At 47.4% G+C, this 22,107-nt stretch overlaps 1 protein-coding gene across 1 annotated transcript in view; it reads left to right on the forward strand.

The window, feature by feature from the left end:
* The window catches only part of LOC137526134 (carboxypeptidase O-like), a 967,352-nt gene that overhangs the window by 566,630 nt on the left and 378,615 nt on the right, over positions 1-22,107 (forward strand). Inside the window, exon 8 of the mRNA XM_068247353.1 lies at positions 3,498-3,700. Coding sequence (XP_068103454.1) covers positions 3,498-3,700 — 203 coding nt within the window. The remainder of the gene's footprint in view (positions 1-3,497; positions 3,701-22,107) is intronic.

Genomic DNA, 22,107 nt, shown 5'->3' on the forward strand with positions numbered 1-22,107 from the left:
TGGGGCTGATGGATGCATGGGAGCCCCAGTGCACAGGCGTCAAGGAGAACCGAGACCCACTTCCATATTTATCTGCTGCTGCTGCACAAATCCCTGGCTCCAGCTATCAGTGACTGGCTGCACCCAGCACCTGTAGAGTTAATTGTAAGTGATCATCACAAGCTGTGCCTGTATATAGTGCCGTTGCGATGCTGCCCAGCTTCCTTTCCTCCTCAAGTCACAGACAGGACAGTGAACGCTTTTCTACCTCCGTCTCCTGTGACTGCAGCCTGAGCTGGAGACCTCTGTCCCCTTTGCTATTTAGCACTCCGCAGCCTATGCGACTGGCAGCTATCCTCTGCCAGGTCAGATGTCTTGCAGCTGCTGGAGCTGACATTCCTGATCAAAGGCAGCGTGATGGAAGGAGAGATCCCCTCCCCCTCTCTTACCTATATCTCTTATCAATCACTCTCTCCCCTTTCCCTCTCTCTGCCCACTCTCTCTCTTCCTCTCCATCTCTCTCTGCCCCCTCCCTGTCTCTCTCCCCCCTCTCTTTCACCCCATCTCTCTATCTGCACCCCTCTTTCTCCCCATCTAAATCTGCCCACTCTCTCTTCCTCCCTGCCTCTCTCTTTGCACTCCCCCCCCTCTCTTTCTCCCCATCTCTCTCTGCTCTCTCTCACAACACACACATACATTTGTACACATAATACACACATATTCAACACATTTCTAACCACATCCCACAAATACACTCAATGCAGATACAAATATCACACATATACTGCATACGGTATATATATATGCACACATCAAACACATACCATACATAAACACACATCACTTACACGCACACAATCTTATTTCCTGACACACTTTTGGGAGAGTGAATTCTCCTGAGTAAAACAGAATGCCCCCAGGAGACAACATTGAATCATTTTAACGATTTCCAAATCTCACACTGGAGCACTAGAGCTTAATGTGTATGTGACAATTTTTGACATGTGCTATATGTCTCGCTGGTTTCAGTGGTTCCTGTAAGCCTTTAAAGAATACCTGTACTGAAAATAAATTCCCCTGGGGAGTACTCACCTCAGTAGGGGGAAGCCTCTGGACCCTATTGAGGCTTCCCCCGTTCTCCTGTGTCCCACGGCGGTCTCGCTGTGGCCTCGAATGCACAGGCGACAAATCCGGCACCCTGTGCAATATTTACCTTTCCAGGCTCCAGCGGGGGTGCTGTTGCGGCTCTTCTGGCGGAGATAGGCAGAAATAGCCGATCTCCGTCGGGTCTGCTCTACTGCGCAGGTGCAGGAGATTTCCGCCTGCGCAGTAGAGCGGCCTGACGGAGATCGGCTATTTTCGCCTATCTCCGTGGGAAGGAGCGGATACTGCACCTGCGCTGGAGCCCGAGAGGTAAATATTTACATCGCCGCCGCTCTGGGAGGATTTTCGCAGCTGCCGTGGGACACAGGAGGATGGGGGAACCCTCAATAGGATCCAGAGGCTTCCCCCTACTGAGGTGAGTACCTCCCAGGGGAAGTTTTTTCATTACAGATTTTCTGTACCTCTATGTACCTCTGGGGTACATAGAGATCTATGCTGCTGTATAGGCAACATAGCTTATAGTAAAGGGTGCTCTGGTGCTCCTGTTAGAAATATACTTTCGCAGCCTCCCAGGGGGCATTATATTTTGCTTTTATTGTGGAGGAATGTTTCTGTTTGGCAGCGATAGTTGGTGAGGATGTTAATAGTTGGTGAGGGCGGTTGATGACACTGGGCCTTGGGCGGTAAAAAGTACAAATCCGGCCCTGCCTGTACCTTGATACCGAATCAGTCTTCCGTTTCTGTACTGTGTCTGTTCGTTTGTTGCTGACCTTGCTTGTCTGACCTTTCTATCCTCACTTGAGGCTCTTGCCACTAGTGAGGGAAATCTCAAGGGCTGTCACCTAACCCTTAGGTGATCAGCCTTGCTGTACTGTCTGTGACACTTGTTCCTCAGGTGTCTGTTGGCTGCAAGCTGTGTCTGTTGAACACCTGCTCCTCAGGGGATCATCTTGCAGCACAGTCAGTGGTCCCTGCCCCTCGGGGGTCCACTGGCTGCAGTACAGTCTGATTCCCTGCTCCTCAGGGAATCCTTGGCTGTAGTACAGTCATAATCACTCATTCCACCTGTGACCACCCTTGCAGCACAGTCAGTGGTCCCTGCCCCTCAGGTGTCCACTGGCTGCAGTACTATCTGAATTCCCTGCTCCTCAGGGAATTCTTGGCTGCAGTACAGTCTGTATTCCCTGCTCCTCAGGGGGATCCCAGGCTATAGCTTAGTCTTGATCACCTGCCCTTCAGGTGATCATTCTCTCTAACACTGCCAGTGGTCCCTGCTCCTCAGGCATCCACTGGCTGCAGTGCAGTCTGAATCCTCTGCCCCTCAGGGGATTCTTAGCTGCAATATTGTCTGTATCTCCCGCTCCTCGGGAGAGAACTTCTCTTATTACTGTTGCACCAAACACTGTACCACATAAGGTATCCTGTGTCTAGCTATACTAGTATTATTGGTGATACTGCAGATCACCAATAATCAGAAAAATCTGTGTTGCTGACACCAATCGTTACACCTGTCTTCTGAAACTTATTATCTCAAGTGCCTGGCACTGTATTGGTTTTTTTTTCCTGCAGAGAACAGTTCAAAAGTTCACTATCCTGCTCTGTAAAATCATTGAGAATGCTAAGCAGTGTGTAAACTGCAAATATTAGAGAATGATGCAATGTTATAAAAAAAAACTGTATAACTGAAAATAAAAATATGAGAATATTTTCTTTGCTACTAATGTTCTCGTAATTATGCATACTGTGCAACCAATTCATTATATCATTTTTTTTCCGCTTCAGTGTCTCTTTAAAACATATTTATTTTACATGAATTCATAAGAAAGGCATCAAATCTTTTGACAATATGGTTTCCGGCAAGCATCTAGTACAGGGGTCTCAAACTCCATTTACCTGAGAGGCCGCAGGAGGCAAAGTCAGGATGAGGCTGGGCCGCATAAGGAATTTCACAATCGCGGTGCATCGCCGCCTCTGCCCGCCCCTCTCACTCTTCCTTCACAGAGAGGGGCGGTGGAGAGGCGGCGATCCGTGCGGCGATTTACGTCAGGAGGGGCAGAGCTGAAGCTGAAAGCTCTGCCCCTTCCAGGAAATGCAGGCGGATTGCCCCCCGGGCGATTTGGGGGCTCTGCAGCCCTCGTTTAGCGGCGGGGATGCGGCAGATTACTTGGGAGCACTGAAGCGAACTATAAGGAAGCTTTTGCCGGCGAGGGCCACAAAATATTGTATCGAGGGCCGCAAATGGCCCACGGGCCGCGAGTTTGAGACCCCTGATCTAGTAGAAGTGAAGTCTCATTCTTGGAATTTACAGCCTGCAGTGGCATTGGCAGACATATTTCTGTGGCAGGTGTAGTTTAAATTATGAACCACTTTTGTGTGTTTTTTTCTTAACATCCTTTTTTCCCCCTAATATATAGCTATCGGTACTTCTCATGACTGTGAGGTGATAACCTACTGTGGACCATCATCTGCTTCAGAACTGGAAACTAAAGCTGTGGTTAGGCTGGTGGAACAACTTCAGCCAAATGTACTCATGTATCTCACTATACATTCGTATGGACAATTGATTCTCCTGCCATATGGATACAAATACTTTCCATCTGTAAATCATTATGAAATGGTAAGCATTCTTCAATAACGGTGTGTTAAATTAAATTAACATCTCTGTGTTGAAGCTCATTCACACCTAAAGGTGGCCACACACCATACAATTAAAAGATCCAATTTTTCACCAATTCGATAATTCCGATCGGTTGTCCTGAAAAATCAAGAGCTTTTCTTCGTTTTCGATCGATAAATCCAAGAGAATTCCACATTTTATTTTTGGAGATTGGACATGTTGGAAATGTTAGACCAACTTTATCAAGAATTGTACAGTGTGTGATGGATTGTCAATTACTGGATGTACAGTTCCAATCATTTTTTTTTTCTGAGCTTTCAATTATTTCTGTAAGATGCTGCAGCGTTGTCACACCGAGCTTACAAATCTCATGCACACAAAAATATGCATACAGAAAAAAGGGGGACAAGGTTGTGTCCAAAAATAAAAAAATAAAAATGAGAAGTAAAAGTAAAAAGGTAAATGGCAAAATAAGACCCAAAATAATTGAAGGTTTCAAAGTTTCCTTAGTCTAGACTGCTATAGTTGGGTGCAATATAATTGCAATCTTCTTCGGTGCAAACAGATTGATACAACCAGAGCCTGATGCACTATGGCTCGTTTGCTATGATAATAAGTAACTTAAAGAGAACCTGAACTGAAAATAAAAAGTCAAATTAACCATACCCAGGTCATACTTTACTCCTGTGTAGTCCACTCAAGGGGCTCGATTCACAAAGCGGTGCTAACCCAGTTAGCATGCCTAAAAGACTTTAGGCATGATAACCATTGCACCATGCTGGTGAAAAGCCAGTTTAGGCGTGATAAGTTTAGGTGTGATAAGTTTAGGTGTGATAAGTTTAGGCATGCTAAGTTTAGATAAGTTTAGATCGCTTGCAAAGTCCCGCACGCAAAGCAGCGCCATTAAACTTTATACGAAGTGCACCAGTCTTTGCTAGAGTAAAACTTTTGATCAGCTGTGCACTGCGGTGCTAACGCAGTTGGCGCTTAAACTTAGCATGCCTAAACTTATCACACCTAAACTTATCATGCCTAAACTTATCACACCTAAACTTATCACACCTAAACTTATCATGCCTAAACTGAGTTTAGGCATGATAAAGGGCTTTTCACCAGGGTGCTAACTGTTAGCACCGCTTTGTGAATCGAGCTCAATATCTTTCTTCTCTCCTGGGTCCTGTTTGTCCTCTGTGATGAATGAATTTCTCCATCCTCCATTTTGAAAATGGCCTTTACGCCATAACAGCTTCCTGGTCAGCACACTGTTAGGGCCTGTTTCCATTACACACAGATTGGATGCATAAAAACTGACTCCAATTAATGTCTATGGGCCGGTTTCCACTAAGTGCAATTTTTCTGATGCAGATTTTCCCATAGGCATTCATTGGAGTCAGTTTTTCTGCATCCATTCTGCATCCAATCTGCGTGTAGGAAACAGGCCCTTAAACTGTAATATCACCCACTTGAGCCACAGGGAAGCATGGACATTACCTTGCAGATTCAGTTGTAACTAACAGCTGCTGATTTATAACTGACAGCAACTGGTATATTTCAGTTCTGACAAAATCTTGTCAGAACTGGAAGAGATCACTGTAAGAAGAAAATGGTGAGCTTCTGAGAGGAAATGACGGTGGGGTTAGTATGTAATATTCATTTGTAGCTACATCATGTGTTTATTTTAAATAATTTTCCTCACTTCAGGTTCCCTTTAATTGTGTGTGAGTACTCATGCAAATAATGGCATAGTTCATGCAGTAAATATGGCTTGAAAACCTCAGGTAGTCGAGCAGTCTGTGCTGCTGATTCACTCACGTAACCTTGGACGACTTGAGCGTGAGCGGAGAATGCTAGATCCCCGATAGGCACTCCACTGGTAAGGGCAAGGTGAAAAGACTCCATGGACGTATGTCTATTTTCAACCCAAATAACTATGTAAGATGAATCAACTGGTTGGACTGTGAGAGAGCTGCACGCCCGCTCTCACCGCAGCACGGCTTGGATCCCAGGGAACTTTCTTGTAGTGACGTCACTTGCAGTCTATCGCTTACATGTTTCAGGAGGTCCGCCTCCCTTCATCAGAGCATGACTGCTATTGGTTCACTTGGTTCTTAAGTACCGGCTTGACCCCGCCTCCTAATCGCATCATCAGTTACTAAATCTCCTATGTATGCATAGCTCCTCTATTTGTTTGCATACTTGTGCAGTAGCAAGAGAACAAGTAAGAACCCATGATAGAAAAGAACTGCTAGAAGAAAAAGTGAAGCATACTGGAGGTGAAGCATATATACGACTAATACTAAATTATTTTTCACAAGCGAATTCCATTAAGCAGATAATCAGCAAACATTGGACCTATCTAAAAGGGGACTATATGCTAGCACCCATTCTACCAGATGTACCACAAATCACCTTCAAACGAGCCCCAAACTTAGGTACTATTATAGCACCAAGGGCCTGATTCACAAAGCGGTGATAACTCAGTTATCACGCCTAAAAGACTTTAGGCGTGATAACCTTTGCACCACACTGGTGAAAAGCCAGTTTAGGCGTGATAAGTTTAGGCGTGATAAGTTTAGGTGTGATAAGTTTAGGCATGCTAAGTTTAGATAAGTGTAGATAGCGTGCAAAGTCCCGCACGCAAAGCAGCGCCATTAAACTCTATGCGAAGTGCACCAGACTTTGCTAGCGCAAAACTTTTGATCAGCTGTGCACTGCGGTGCTAACGCAGTTGGGGCTTGATTCACAAAGCGGTGATAACTCAGTTATCACGCCTAAAAGACTTTAGGGGCTTGATTCACAAAGCGGTGATAACCCAGTTATCACGCCTAAAAGACTTTAGGCGTGATGACCTTTTCACCACTGAGTTATCACCGCTTTTTCCTGCTCTTCGCGCGAAGTTACCGCGCGTACGCGCGTGAGAGCGCGCGCAAAGTCCCATAGGGTTTAATGGGAGCTTCGCGCGAAGCGTCGGGTGCTGCGCGTGCACTTACGCGCGTACGCGCGGTAACTTCGCGCGAGTTTCTTCTTATCACGCCTAAAGTGAGTTTAGGCGTGATAAGGGGCTTTTCACTGGCGTGCAAACACTTTGCACCGCTTTGTGAATCGAGCCCCAGGCGTGATAACCTTTGCACCACTGAGTTATCACCGATTTGTGCTGCTCTTCGCGCGAAGCTACCGCGCGTACGCGCGTATGTGCGCGCGCAAAGTCCCATAGGGCTTAATGGGAGCTTCGCGCGAAGCGACGGGTGCTGCGCACGCCTGCGCGCTTGCGCGCGGAAAATTCGCGCGAGTTTCTTCTTATCACGCCTAAACTGAGTTTAGGCGTGATAAAGGGCTTTTCACAGGCGTGCAAACACTTTGCACCGCTTTGTGAATCAAGCCCTTGGTGCTTAAACTTATCGGGCTTGATTCACCAAGCGGTGCAAAGTGTTTGCACGCTGGTGAAAAGGCCCTTATCACGCCTAAACTCACTTTAGGCATGATAAGAAGAAACTCGCGCGAAGTTACCGCGCGTACGTGCGTAAGTGCGCGCGCAGCACCCGACGCTTCGCGCGAAGCTCCCATTAAGCCCTATGGGACTTTGCGCACGCGCGTACGCGCGGTAACTTCGCGCGAAGAGCAGGAAAAAGCGGTGATAACTCAGTGGTGAAAAGGTCATCACGCCTAAAGTCTTTTAGGCGTGATAACTGGGTTATCACCGCTTTGTGAATCAAGCCCATCATGCCTAAACTTATCACACCTAAACTTATCATGCCTAAACTTATCACACCTAAACTTATCACACCTAAACTTATCATGCCTAAACTGAGTTTAGGCGTGATAAAGGGCTTTTCACCAGGGTGCTAACTGTTAGCACCGCTTTGTGAATCAGGCCCCAAGTGTCAAAATCAGGCCAAAATTTAGGATATTTAAGGCCTCTTTCACAGTGCAACGTTAAAGTCACACGTTAGAAAATGTTTTAACGTGGACTAACGCACAGCAATACTAAGTCTGTGCAACATTCACAGTGCACACGTTGCGTTTGTGTGTAACGTGTAGCATTATTAGAAAGTGCTGCATGCAGTGCGTTATACACGTTATTAACTGCGTTGGACTGTTTGCACATGCTCAGTAATAACTTAGGAGCATACTTTTCATTGCCTGTATGCTCTACTGTATGCGACCATAATGGGGCATTAAGTTGCAATGCAAGTTTTTTGAGACGTTGCTTTGTAAGTTTGCGATGCGACTTCAACGTTGCACCAAAATGCAAGGAAGTTCCCTGGGATCCACGCTGTGCAGCGGTGAGAGCAGGCGTGCAGTTCTCACATAGTCCAACCGGTTGATCCATCTTGCACCACTAAAGGAGTCTTTTCACCTTGCCCTTACCAGTGGAGTGCCTATCGGGGATCTAGCAGCCTCCGCTGAAGGCATTCGAAATGCAAAACTTAAATACAAACAAAGGATTGAGGAAAACTTTGAAAATGACTCAAACCCAAGGAGGATGTGGCAAAGCATTCAACTATTCACAGATTACAAAAAGAAGAATAGCACTCAATATACACTGGACAATAACATCCCCAGCCTAGCAGAGGAACTTAACAACTTCTTTGCTAGATTTGAAAAAGACAACAATCGGCCTCCAGTCAACTTTGGGCCCACTACAGACTCACAGCCATTAATCCTTCACATACATGAAGTGCAGCAAGCACTCACAAATATCAACACCAGGAAAGCTGCAGGTCCTGATGGTGTGCAAGGACGTGTGCTCCAGGCGTGTGCTGGTCAACTAGCGAAAGTTTTTACACAAATATTCAACCTCTCTCTGTCCTTGGGTGTAGTTCCATCATGCCTTAAATCTACAACCATTGTGCCAGTCCCAAAAAATCCTAGGATAACCTGTCTTAATGATTATCGACCAGTTGCTCTAACCCCTGTCATCGCCAAGTGCTTTGAACGACTGGTAGCCACACACATCAAGGCCTCCATCCCAGCAAATCTAGATCAACACCAGTTTGCTTACCGAACAAATAGATCGACTGAGGATGCCATCTGTGTAGCTCTCCATGCTGCCCTCTCACACCTGGAAAAGCCCAACTCCTATGTTAGGATGCTCTTTGTTGACTACAGCTCAGCATTTAACACCATTGTACCTAGCCAGCTGACCAACAAACTCCATGCACTAGGTCTTGCTCCCTCCATATGTACTTGGTTATTGGACTTCCTTACTAATCGCCCTCAAACTGTCAGACTAGGAAAACAGACATCCTCCACCCTTACCCTGAGCACTGGCGTGCCACAGGGCTGTGTATTAAGCCCTCTCCTCTATGCACTTTTCACCCATGACTGCCAGCCTATCCATACCTCAAACGTAATTGTTAAGTTTGCAGATGATACGACTGTCATTGGGCTTATATCAGACAAGGAGGAAGCTGCATACAGAGAAGAAGTTAGGAACCTGACTGCATGGTGCGACATTAACAACCTGTTATTAAATACAAAGAAGACCAAAGAAATTATTCTGGACTTTAGGACCACCAAAAAGACTACTCACCTACCGCTAATGATCAATGCAGAGGCTGTGGAGAGAGTTTTCAGCTTCAAATTTTTGGGAGTCACCATCGCAGAGAACCTGTCCTGGGCTGACAATGCTTTAGCTCTAACTGGCAAAGCACAACAACGCCTCTACTTTCTGAGAAAATTAAGGAGCGCTAACCTCCCACAGAAGCTGCTGGTTAATTTCTACAGATGCACTATAGAAAGCGTTCTGACCAATTGCATGACTGCCTGGTACAACAGCTGCACGAAGGCTACTAGAGAAGCCCTGCAGCGAGTTGTTAAAACAGCAGAAGCCATTATTGGCACTGAACTACCATCACTGGAACTTTTGTATAATACTCGCAGCTTGAGAAGGGCCAAAAACATTATCAAGGACAACACTCACCCTGGAAATGCCCTGTTTGAGCTCCTTCCATTAGGTAAACGTTTTAGATCAATCCGCACACACACAAACAGACTGAAAGACAGCTTTTTCCCATCCGCCATAAACTTGATAAACTCTGAATCCTCTCTGAAATAATTAACACTGTGTACAAATTGTTTAAACATCTGTAATACCTGGCATACTTGTATAATTTCTTCTCTTCCTTGTTACTATCACTATGTTCCCTATATGCACCGTGGGGTTGTCATGAAAAGTAATTTCGTTGTGTTACACAATGACAATAAAGTGAATTGAATTGAATTGAATTGAAGTCGTCCAAGGTTATGTGAGTGAATCAGCAGGACAGACTTCCCAACTACCTGAGTGTAACGATTGGTGATAGCTCAGATAGTAAAGTGATCAGTACTTTATTCAATTGTAAGAAACAGGTGATTGGTGCACACTTAAATATTACAGGAGTACTCCAAAGTGATAGCCCTTAGTGGTAGGGACTATCACTACACTGAGAATGGTTGTACAGGCAGAGTCGGTAACAGATCGGTCAAACAGCAGTACAGAATCGTGAGGCAAATATCAGAGTCAATAGACAGGCCCAGGTCGGCAACAGATCAGATGGGCGAAGGTACAGAATCGAGAGGCAAGATAATGGTCAGAGGTTCGAGCAAGAGGTCATACACAATAATACAATAATAATAATAATAATAATATTACTCAAATATAATATTCCTAGGCTAAGTGTGAATCCCCGGGGTCCTGCCGGTTCAACCACACAAGGATCTGACTAAGGTCTGAGCGCTAGCACCGAAGTATTCGCAACAACAGACAAGGAGCAACTGACATCCCCAAACTTAAATACAGCCAGCAAATTCAAACAGCCCACCCAGAGGGCTGGAACCAATAGCAGTGTGTGATTGGCAGGCTGGTGTCAGCTGACCGCAGGATCAGCTGACCCATCTCCTTAGATTATAAAGGTCCTGCCGCCCCGTGCGCGAGTGTGCAGACCTTATGTGATGTGCAAGAGAGAGCCCTGTGCACCCCGAGCCCGGCAAGGACGGCTGAGAGGAGACGGCGGAATCTGTGACGTCAGATGCGGAAGCGGCTCCCGCTCTGCATTCCGCAGCGGAGGTAAGAGCGCTGCCGCTGACATTACCCCCCCCCCTGAGGCGTGGCCTCCAGACACGCCCCCGATGGTTTCTCGGGATGTAAAGAATGAAAATCTCGTTTCAGCTCCTCAGCATGAAGACGATGGGCGGGCACCCACGATCTCTCCTCAGGACCATACCCTCTCCAGTGAACCAGATACTGCACAGAGTTCCGCACCCTGCGAGAATCCAGAATCTGCTCAATCTTATATTCAGGCTCTCCATTGACCATAACAGGGGAGGGGGGGGGGGGAGAAGTCCACATGCACGGCTGGCTTTAATAATGAAACGTGAAAAGACTTCACACCTTTCATACTGGATGGAAGGGCCACCCTATATGTGACTTCATTAATCTTTTCAGAAATAGGGTATGGACCAATATATCTTGGGCCCAGTTTTACAGAGGGTTGTCTTAAGGCGATATGCCGAGTGGAGACCCACACCATATCTCCAGGTGCAAAATTCCACTCAGGAGAACGCTACTTGTCGGCTTGCCTTTTTTGACTCTCAAAAGCTTTCTTCAAATTAGCTTTCACCAGGGCCCAGTTCCTTTTTAAAGAGTCTTGCCATCCCTCCAATGCAAGAAAGGGAGAAGCACTCACTGGTAAAGGAGAGAATTTAGGCGACCTTCCATTGACTATCTGAAAAGGCGAAAAGCCTGAGGAAGCGTTTCTGAGATTGTTGTGAGCAAATTCCATGAACGGAAGGAATTTTGCCCACTCATGTTGAGCATCTGCCACATTGCAATGGAGGAACTGCTCAAGGGACTGATTTACCCTCTCCGTTTGCCCATTGGTCTGTGGGTGATAACCAGAGGAGAAGGACAAGGTCAATGTAATGATCCGCTCAGCTGGCTGCACAAGCAGACAGCTGTTTGACCATTCCTCAAGTCTGTGGGCTGCAGGTCTCTGGAAGAGAGACCTGTCTTCACTTTGCAAGTTTCAGACCTGCTCTGCTGCTGAGGAATTTGCATACATTTGTCATGCAAATTGCCTAGCCGCCTCCTTTGAAGGCTTGCAGCATAAATACCATGTGATCCCACAATCCTTTGCTGGTCATAATGGTTTGTTACTACTAAAACATTCCTTGAGTGTCACTGTCAGCCTTGCTATTGTTTGCTAAAGATTATCTTAGAGTAATTCCTGGGGACTGCACTAGGCAATCCTTCTAGTGCAGTCAGGTTGTATTATCTGTATTCTCCAATCTTTCCCCTGTGAGTCTCACCTTGCCAACCTTGACTAGGTAGCAACAGCCGGTGCTCCTCTCCTGCAGGTCCACCACTCCTGCAAACCAGTACAATCCAATCAGTAGAAGAAGGCACTCCACAGGCTCCAAACTTGCGTTTGACTTGTTTATTGAGCAACAGCACACACTACATGTTACGGGTACACTGACCCTGATGAGAACAGATCATCTATCAATGGTAGGGGATACCGGTTAGGAATAGTTTTAAGGCCCTGTAGTCGATACATGGACGAAGTCCACCGTCTTTTTTTTTTAACGAAAAAAAAAACCCTGCCCCTGCTGGTGATTTGGAACGGTGTATGAAACCCTTCTCAAGGTTTTCCTTGATATATTCTTTCATAGCAGACTGTTCCGGACCTGAGAGGGCGTACAAATGACCTCTGGGGGGCATGGTACCAGGTCTTAATTCTATCGGGCAGTCAAAGTCCCTGTGAGGGGGAAGCTTGTCTGCTGAACGAGGGCAAAATACATCTGAGTACATGGCATATTGAGGAGGAACACCTTCAACCAAAATCTTTGCAGAACATAAAGTGAGTTTTTCTATACAATGATCTTGACAAGCAGAGGACCAAGCTAACAATTGACCAGTGTTCCAATCAATTTGTGGAGAATGTTTACGTAACCACGGCAACCCAAGGATGATGGTGGAAGTGGCCATTCTCAACACATAAAATTGTATCTGCTCACTATGAAATGCTCCCACACCAAACTTCAGGAGTGGTGTCTGAGAGAGAGGTTGCTTGTTTTGTATGGGGGAATCATCCACGGTGGTAACATAAAAACGCTGATTCATAGCAAGGATGGGTATTTTCCATTTTACTGCAAAATCGAAATCAATAGAATTGGCAGCTGCCCCTGAATCAATGAATACCTGGGTATCAATAACTTGATTTTCCCACAAAATGAAACCAGGTAACAATAATTTACTATCTTTAGGAGGTAAAACAGCCTCGCCTAGGGTAGTACCTCCAACTACACCTAGGCGGAGGAGTTGTCCACCTTCTTAGAGCAATTCTGTATGAGATGACCCTTTTCCCCACAATACAAGCAGAGGCCCTCTATCCTCCTTCTAGATTTTTCTGTTTCGGATAATTTAAAATGGCCTAACTGCATCGGCTTGTCTATAGTAGCCGTGGCCGAGGAGGAAGACAGATCCCTTACAAACCGTGAACGTGACCTGCCCTGTTTGTGAAACCGAATTCTACGGTCTACCTTAATGGCTAGGGGCTATGGCTTCATCTAGGGACTTAGGTTCGGGCTGACTGATCATGACATCAGCAACTGAATCAGACAACCCCATGAGGAAACAATCTAAAAGGGCAAAATGTTCCCATCTGGAAGAGACTGCCCACTTGCGAAATTCTGAGGCATAGTCTTCCACAGTACGCCGACCCTGCCTGAGGTTTTTTAATTTGCTTTCGGCTGTGGCTGCCACATCTGGATCATCGTAGATGACGCCATAGCTTTAAAAAACTCCTGCACGGACGTTAGGGCCTCGTGCCCATCAGGGAGACTATAAGCTCAGGTTTGAGAGTCCCCGTGTAGCAGGGTTTTAATCAAGGTCACTCTTTGAGTTTCTGTACCAGACGAAATAGGCCTCATCTCAAAGTACGACATGCACCTGCTTCTAAAGTTCCTAAAATCTGACTTGGCACCCGAGAACTTCTCTGGGAGTGCCATTTTAGGCATTTTAGGCCATTTCTACGACATGAACGGGAGGTAAAGGCACTGCAGGTGGTTGTAGAGCACGCACAGCTTCAGACAGTTGGTTGATTTGTGTCTGCTGCGAATGAACTAGGCTAGTTAATTCAGTAACTGCTGTGTTTAAGGCCTGCACCTGCTGGCATAAACCATCCATGATAATTTGGTCTGTTGTTATGTAACGATTGGTGATAGCTCAGATAGTAAAGTGACCAGTACTTTATTCAATTGTAAGAAACAGGTGATTGGTGCACACTTAAATATTACAGGAGTACTCCAAAGCGATAGCCCTTAGTGCTAGGGACTATCACTACACTGAGAATGGTCGTACAGGCAGAGTCGGTAATAGATCGGTCAAACAGCGGTACAGAATCGTGAGGCAAATATCAGAGTCAATAGACAGGCCCAGGTCGGCAACAGATCAGATGGGCGAAGGTACAGAATCGAGAGGCAATATCGAGGTCTATAGACAGGCCGAGGTCGGCAACAGGTCAGATAGGCAAAGGTACAGAATCGAGAAGCAAGAGAATGGTCAGAGGTTCGAGCAAGAGATCATACACAATAATACAATAATAATAATAATAATATTACTCAAATATAATATTCCTAAGTTAAGTGTGAATCCCCGGGGTCCTGCCGGTTCAACCACACAAGGATCTGACTAAGGTCTGAGCGCTAGCACCGAAGTATTCGCAACAACAGACAAGGAGCAACTGACATCCCCAAACTTAAATACAGCCCGCAAATTCAAACAGCCCGCCCAAAGGGCTGGAACCAATAGCAGTGTATGATTAGCAGGCTGGTGTCAGCTGACCGCAGGATCAGCTGACCCGTCTCCTTAGATTATAAAGGTCCTGCCGCCCCGTGTGCGATTGTGCAGACCTTATGTGATGTGCAGGAGAGAGCCCTGTGCGCCCCGAGCCCGGCAAGGATGCCTGAGAGGAGACGACGGCAGAATTCGTGACGTCAAATGCGGAAGCGGCTCCCGCTCTGCAGTCCGCAGCGGAGGTAAGACCGCTGCCACTGACACTGAGGTTTTCAAGCCATATTTACTGCATGAACTATGTCATTATTTGCATGAGCACTCACGCACAATTAAGTTACCTATTATCAATGCAAACGAGCCATAGTGCATCAGGCTCTGGTTGTATCAATCTGTTTGCACCAAAGAAGATTGCAATTATATTGCACCCAACTATAGCAGTCTAGACTAAGAAAACTTTTAAACCCTTTGATTATTTATGGGTCTCATTTTGCCATTTACCTTTTTACTTTTACTTTTTATATTCTCATTTTTATTTTTTATTTTTGGACACAACCTTGTTCCCCTTTTTTCTGTATGCATGTTTTTGTGTGCATGAGATTTGTAAGCTCGGTGTGATGACGCTGCAGCACCTTACAGATGTTGTGTATACAGCACCAGGGAAAGTATGTTTTTAAGCTATTTTAATAAATGTTCATTTGTTCATATGCAAAGATTTGTATTGAACTATTACTATAACTATTGAGGTTGCAGTGCAGATTAAGAAAAAACTGTTAATCATTTACTTTCTTGACAAGGAAGGGGCTACCTTTGTCTCTTTAATCTGCAGCTAATATAAGTGTCAATTGGGCGCAGAGATCGTGAATCATTCACTTTCAATTATTTCATTCATGATTGGAGAAAAGTTGAACATAGGTGTGTGGTACATTGGTCAGATTTTTTTAATTGTAACAATCAGTCAGAAAAATGGATTGCTATTCTTGAATTAAAAAAAATGTATGGTGTGTGTGGCCACCTTAAGGGAACTTGAAGTGAGTAAAATTACTTAAAATAAACAAATGATGTACCTGCAAATGAATATTACATACTAACCTCACTGTCAGTTCCTCTCAGAAGCTCACCATTTTCTTCTTACAGTGATCCCCTTCCAGTTCTGCCAATATTTTGTCAGAACTGAAATATACCAGTTGCTGTCAGTTATATATCAGCAGCTGTCAGGCTTGGTGCACACCGTGCATTTTTTGAAGCGTTCCGCAAACCGCTTCTGCCTGTGAAAACGCTTGGCTAATGTATTTCAATGGGATGGTGCACACCGGAGGTTTGAGCTTTTTAGCAAACCACAAACGTGGGTCCTGCAGAACTTTTGCGGTTTGCAGATGCGTTTCTGCCCCAATGTATAGGAAAAGCTGAAACTGCTCTGCAAAATGTTAGATCAGAGCTCTTTTCCAGGCATTTTTGTTACATTAGCTGTTCAGAAAAAGCTTCACTGTAACAATATTTGTAATCTGCTACACAAAATCGCTGCAAAAAACGCTAGGCATGTTTAGAAAACGTCTCTAAACATGCCTAGAATGGTTCAGAAATCTGCTTCAAAAACCTCTAGCGTTTTGCAGATCTGGGTTTTTGGTGTGCACTGGGCCTTAGTTACAACTGAATGTGCAAGGTAATGTCTATATTTCCTTATGGCTCAAGTGGGTGATATTACAGTTTAACAGTGTGCTGACCAGGAAGCTGTTATGGGGTAATGGCTAGTGTTGATCGAACACCCAGATATCGGGCTCGGGTCGGCTCGGCCGAACATGGTCCGGATGTTCAGGATATTCGGCCGAACACCGAGCCTAATTGAAGTCAATGGGGACCCGAGCATGCCTGCTTTGCAGGCCTGAAAAAACTTGCAAAATGAGGGAAACTTCTACAAAATGGTTTGGAAATAGTGGGGGGCATTTTACGCATAGATCAGATCAGAATAAAAGCAGGGACTCATGTTTGCAGAACTGTGCGCCAATTATACTTGACTGCCTATAAAACAAATAAAACTCCCCAAAAAAGACATACGTGTATGGAGAAAAACTGCACGCTTAAAGGATACCACAACTGAAACTAACTTTGCGGCAGTGTATGGGGGAGTACAAGTAATTACCTTCAGCTCCTCCTGCCCCCCTCCGTCTGCCGCCGTTTATCTGCTATTTCTCCCGGTGTCTCCCGACTCTGTTGACCCCCCACCCGGACATACTGCGCCCTGTGCGCGCAGTAATGTCATCCCCTCTTCGCTTCTGGCCAGCGCATAACGATCGGCTCAGAAGCACGCTGATTCTTCTGCCTCCACTAGGCTGCGTGTGCGCTCCATTACACTAAGCGTCACATGATTAGCATGTGACGCTTAGTGTAATGGCGCGCACACGCAGCCTAGTGGAGGCAGAAGAATCAGCGTGCTTCTGAGCCGATCGTTATGCGCCGGCCAGAAGCGAAGAGGGGATGACATTACTGCGCGCACAGGGCGCAGTATGTCCGGGTGGGGGGTCAACAGAGTCGGGAGACACCGGGAGAAATAGCAGATAAACGGCGGCAGACTGAGGGGGGCAGGAGGAGCTGAAGGTAATTACTTGTACTCCCCCATACACTGCAGCAATGTTAGTTTCAGTTGTGGTATCCTTTAAGGCCAATGCAGTTTATCGCCATGCATTTATAAATTTTATACAACTGAGATCCTGAAAAGTTGTCCTAGTACCAATGGGACTAGCAACGCTAACCCAGCACACATGATGGAAGAGGAGGTACAGGAGAGCAAGGCCACACTTTGTGACTTAACCCAGGCCTTGCATGAGGACAAAATGCAGGCTTAACGCTCATGGCGGTTCATTTTTTCGGCCAAATAGGCAGAAATCCATTTAAAAAAAAAACATTTTTTTTTGTTTCATGTAAAGCTACCAGAGTGGTAGCTACATGAAACACCACTAGAGGGCGCATGTGTCCCTCTAGTGTGATTGTCGCCGGCATCAATAGCAAACAGGGGAACGCGTATATAACTGCGTCCAAATAGATCATTATGGCTGCCAGATAACTGGTATAGTTTAAAAGGAAATAAATATGGCAACCTCCATCTCATTCTCGCCTCAGGTTCACTTTAAACCAATGCATTTTGTCGCCATGCATAGATAAATATTATACAAAGGAGATATTCCTGAAAAGCAGTCCTATTCCTATCCAGGACCGGCAACGCTAACCCAGCACAGATGTTCATGGTGCTTGGTCGGGGGGTGTTGCGAAGTCGGTTCCAATCCACGATTTATTCATTTTTATTTGTGTCAGATGGTCTGCATTTGCTGTGGAGAGGTGGATACGCCTATCTGTAACGATGCCTCCGGCAGCACTGAAACAACGTTCGGACATAACGCTGGCGGCAGGGCAAGCCAGCACTTCTATTGCGTACAGTGCCAGTTTGTGCCAGGTGTCTAGCTTAGAGACCCAATAGTTAAAGGGGACTGATGGATCGTTGAACACGGCTACGCAATCTGACATGTTGTCCTTCACCATCCTCTGCAGGTGAGCGGTGTTGGAGGTGGAACTGCGCGAATGCTGTTCTGTGGGCTGCTGCCTGGGTGTCAGAAAACTTTGCCACACCTTGGACACTGCCAATACCATTCCCTTGTGGGCACTAGCTACCCACAAGGGCCTTCTGGTACTCTTGCATTTTTACCTGTCTGACAATTTCTTCAATCAATGTTGGAAAATTTTCTTTGTACCCAACAGGTTGCTCGTCATTATCATCATGTTCTGTGCTTGCTTGTGATGCACCATCACCAGCATCATGCCCACCTTCTTCCTCGTCTTCTCCTGCCCATTCCCGCTGAATTGTGGAAGTAAAACATGCATGGCCATGTCCCTCGGCAATGGAGGCATCCATGTCCTGCTCCAACTCCAGCTGTTCCTCGTCCTCTTCATCATACAAGGGACCAGAAGTTCCTGAGGCAGATTGCCTGATGTGGATAATATCACGCTGTGCGGTGTCCTCTCTGAATTCCTCCTCTTCCATCCTGATTGTGTCTTCCTTGATCTTCAACATTGATTTCTTCAGTAAACACAGCAGTGGTATAGCAGGGCATGGATTAGGGAGCGCAGCGGACTCAGGAGGGCCCCCCATGATAGGGCTAGCCTCCTGTCCAGCAGTGAAGGGGGTTAATTTTTCAGGAGAGAGGGGGCGGAATAGGAGAGCCAGGCGGAGCTGCTGGGGAAGGAAGCTGAGTGAGGGTAGCGAGAGGAAAGGGAGGAGTTAGACAACGTGCAGGGAAGAAGAAAGTGTGTTGCTGCTTCTTCTCTCTGGCTCCTCGATGGCTTCCCCGGCAGGCGAGATGGAGGACGTGGATCACCTGCTCGCTCTAGTCAGAAGTGAGCCGGCAGCACGGGGTCCACAGTGGGTGGCCCAGCAGGTCGAGTCGATGGCGGCAGCGGCACGCAATCTGGCAGGGTGAGTGCGCGCACATCCAGGTCGCCGGAGCGGCTGAGTCCCAGCGCATCACCCAGGGGTATGAGAAGGAGCGGCAGCCCCACGCAGGCATCCCCAGCCCCCCCACCTAAGAAGGGCAGCGCGGCAAAGAAGAAGGGAGCCGGCGCAAAACAGGTTGGAGGGACCGAGGCGGCAGAGGCCCCACGTGCGCAGAGGCCGAAGAGGGGGGAGCAATCACAGGCGCAGGGAGAGCGGCAGAATGCGGCAGCTTCACCCGGGCGTAGTGGCCACAGACAGGGCAATGGGAGCGCAGCCGGACGCAAGGATCGGCGCACTGACCCTGGTGCATCCACTTCTAGTCAGGCCAGGGCCCAGCAGCAGACTAAGAAGGCGGCGAGCAAGAAGGGCCCGGCTCCAGCACCGCCGGCGAGACGTCACAGAGACAGGTCCAGCAGCTCTGATGATGGTGATGGAAGCACGGCTGCCAGCCCTGGCAGGCCCCCATCCATATCACCACCTCGACACAGCAACGCGCCCAGGACCAGCGGGGGTGCAGGGCACAGAGGGTCGAGCAGAGGGCAGCCAGCGGATGGTGTGCGAACCAGTGACAGACACGAGGAGGGACGTCAGAGGAGTCCCGGACGCGGGGGCAGTAGTGGATCCGCATCCCTTGCGGATGCCGCTTCCGGAAGGTCTGGCGACAATCGTCAAGCGAGCCCGGCGAGGCCAAGGGTGTCGGCTGATCGGGGTGACCGTCCGGTGCAGCCAGGTGAGATGCTACCCAATAATAATCATGCATTGATTTCTGTGTCGGGGGAGAGTGAGGCTAGGAGGGGGGATCAGGTTAACGTGATGGGGGTGAGTGGAGCGGGCGGGCTGGCAGCTTCAGGGCAGACAGCAGCCCCTAGTTCACTGCCGGACAATACATCGCCGGCATTGTCACTTATCAATTCACTGTTAGTAGGCATAAGGGATGTGTTACAGGGTTCTACTTCAGGGCATACAGTGGGGCACAATGGTACGCCAGTACAAGCATGGACGGGGCCGGTAGTGCCCAATTTGGCCCCTGCAGTGGTGCCAACCACTCCGTTGGTAGGGGGGAATGGTAGCCTGGTGACGAACACAGACGTTGCCGGGCTGTCAGTCTCCGGTCAGACCCCGGCACGGGACAAGGATGCTGATTCAGTTCGCTTGTCTGACTCAGCGAAAGGCGAATTGTATCTGTGTTTTTCGGGGCCATTAGGACTGCATGTCAAGCAAGAGGTGAAGGAGAGAATATGGAAAGGGGAGTACATAGAGATCTTCTCGCTGCTTCCTCTAGGTAAGTTTAATCTGGATCGGGTTAAACCTGACGAGAGTAAGAAAGAGGAGGAGGAGCGCAGAAGGTATCGGTTAATACCCCGCACATTTCAAAATTGGCAGCAGGCATTTTCCACTTGTGCCAGCATAATTGGGGAGAAACAGCCCGAGTGCTGTTCTTCCTTGTTTTGCTATCAAGAATGCATAGGCGAGGCCTACAGAATGTATGGGGGCACAGCGTGGCTTTGTTACGACGAGCACTTCAGGCAGTGCAAAGCCATCCGCCCTTCAGTGAGATGGGATCAGAAGGACATTGGCACATGGATGCAGCTGATGATCCCAGGGACAAAGAGCAATCAGCCCTTTCAAGGGGGGGCCAGCGGTTCCGGTTCAGCCGGGCAGCTGGCCTCTAGAAAACCAGGAGTGTGTTGGAAATTCAATGAGGGAGCATGCAGGTTTGGTAGCTCATGCCGGTTCAAGCATGAATGCTCTTTCTGCGGAGGCAACCACACGGTTTCAAAGTGCTACAAGAAAAACAGGGGACGTTCCACAGATTCTACAGAAAAAAGGGAGGAGTCCGGTGAGGGTGGAAAAGATGGAGCTACACCTAAGTAAGTATCCTGATTCAGAGGTGGCGGATTTCCTGCGTAGAGGTTTTTCAGAAGGATTTATCATTCCCAGTTTCGGAGCATCAGGATCTCAACCCCCTTATAGGAATTTACAGTCTGTCGCGTTACGTCCAGAAGTGGTCTCGGACAAGCTAAAAAAGGAGGTAAGTTTGGGATGGATGGCAGGCCCTTTCAGTGATCCTCCCATGGAGGGTTTGATCGTTTCGCCCCTGGGTTTGGTTCCAAAGAAGGAACCTAACTCTTTTCGGCTTATTCATCACCTCTCGTATCCGAAAGGTTCCTCAGTGAATGACGGCATTGATCCGGATGCCTATTCAGTCGCATATATATCTTTCGACACAGCTGTCAGGATGGTAAAACGCGCAGGACATGGGGCGTTGCTGGCAAAGAGCGACGTAGAATCCGCCTTCCGCCTGTTGCCTGTCCTTCCTTCCAGTTTTTGTTTGTTAGGATGTTTTTGGGAGAAAGGATTCTATGTTGATTGCTGTCTCCCTATGGGCTGCTCTATCTCCTGTTCTTACTTCGAACGGTTCAGCTCCTTTGTCGAGTGGGTGGTAAGGGATGTCTCTGGTCTTCAGTCAGTTATTCATTATTTGGACGACTTCTTGTTCATTGGAAGGAAGGGGACGTCTGAGTGTGGGTATCTGCTGGCAACCATGCAGCAGGTTTGCGCTCGTTTCGGCATCCCTTTAGCGGAAGACAAGACAGAAGGCCCCCAGACAACCATAAAATTTTTGGGCATAGTGATTGATTCCATCGCCATGGAATGTAGATTGCCTGAGGACAAAGTGGACGACTTGCGTCGAACTATTGCAGGAGTTCTCGAGCATAGGAAAATCTCCTTACGGGAGCTGCAGTCGCTTCTGGGGAAGCTGAATTTTGCCTGCAGAATTATGCCTATGGGCCGTATTTTCTGCAGGCGACTGTCAAGAGCCACGGCAGGAGTTAGGGCGCCACATCATCGTGTTCGTTTGGTGGCCGAACACAGGGAAGATCTGCGCATGTGGTTAGTCTTCCTGACGGACTTTAATGGTAAATCCATGTGGATGGACGAGACGCGTGGGAATCATGATTTAGAGCTGTTCACAGATGCGGCAGGATCATGTGGCTTCGGGGCATTCTTCTCAGGTAAGTGGTGTGCGGAGCCCTGGCCCGAATCGTGGGAGGCACTAGGTTTCACTAGGAATCTACTCCTGTTGGAGTTATTTCCTATTTTGGTGTCAGTTGAGTTATGGGGCTCGCTGCTGCAGAATAGGAGGAT

The sequence above is a fragment of the Hyperolius riggenbachi genome, chromosome 7 (assembly GCF_040937935.1).
Source record: "Hyperolius riggenbachi isolate aHypRig1 chromosome 7, aHypRig1.pri, whole genome shotgun sequence".
Lineage (NCBI taxonomy): Eukaryota > Metazoa > Chordata > Amphibia > Anura > Hyperoliidae > Hyperolius > Hyperolius riggenbachi.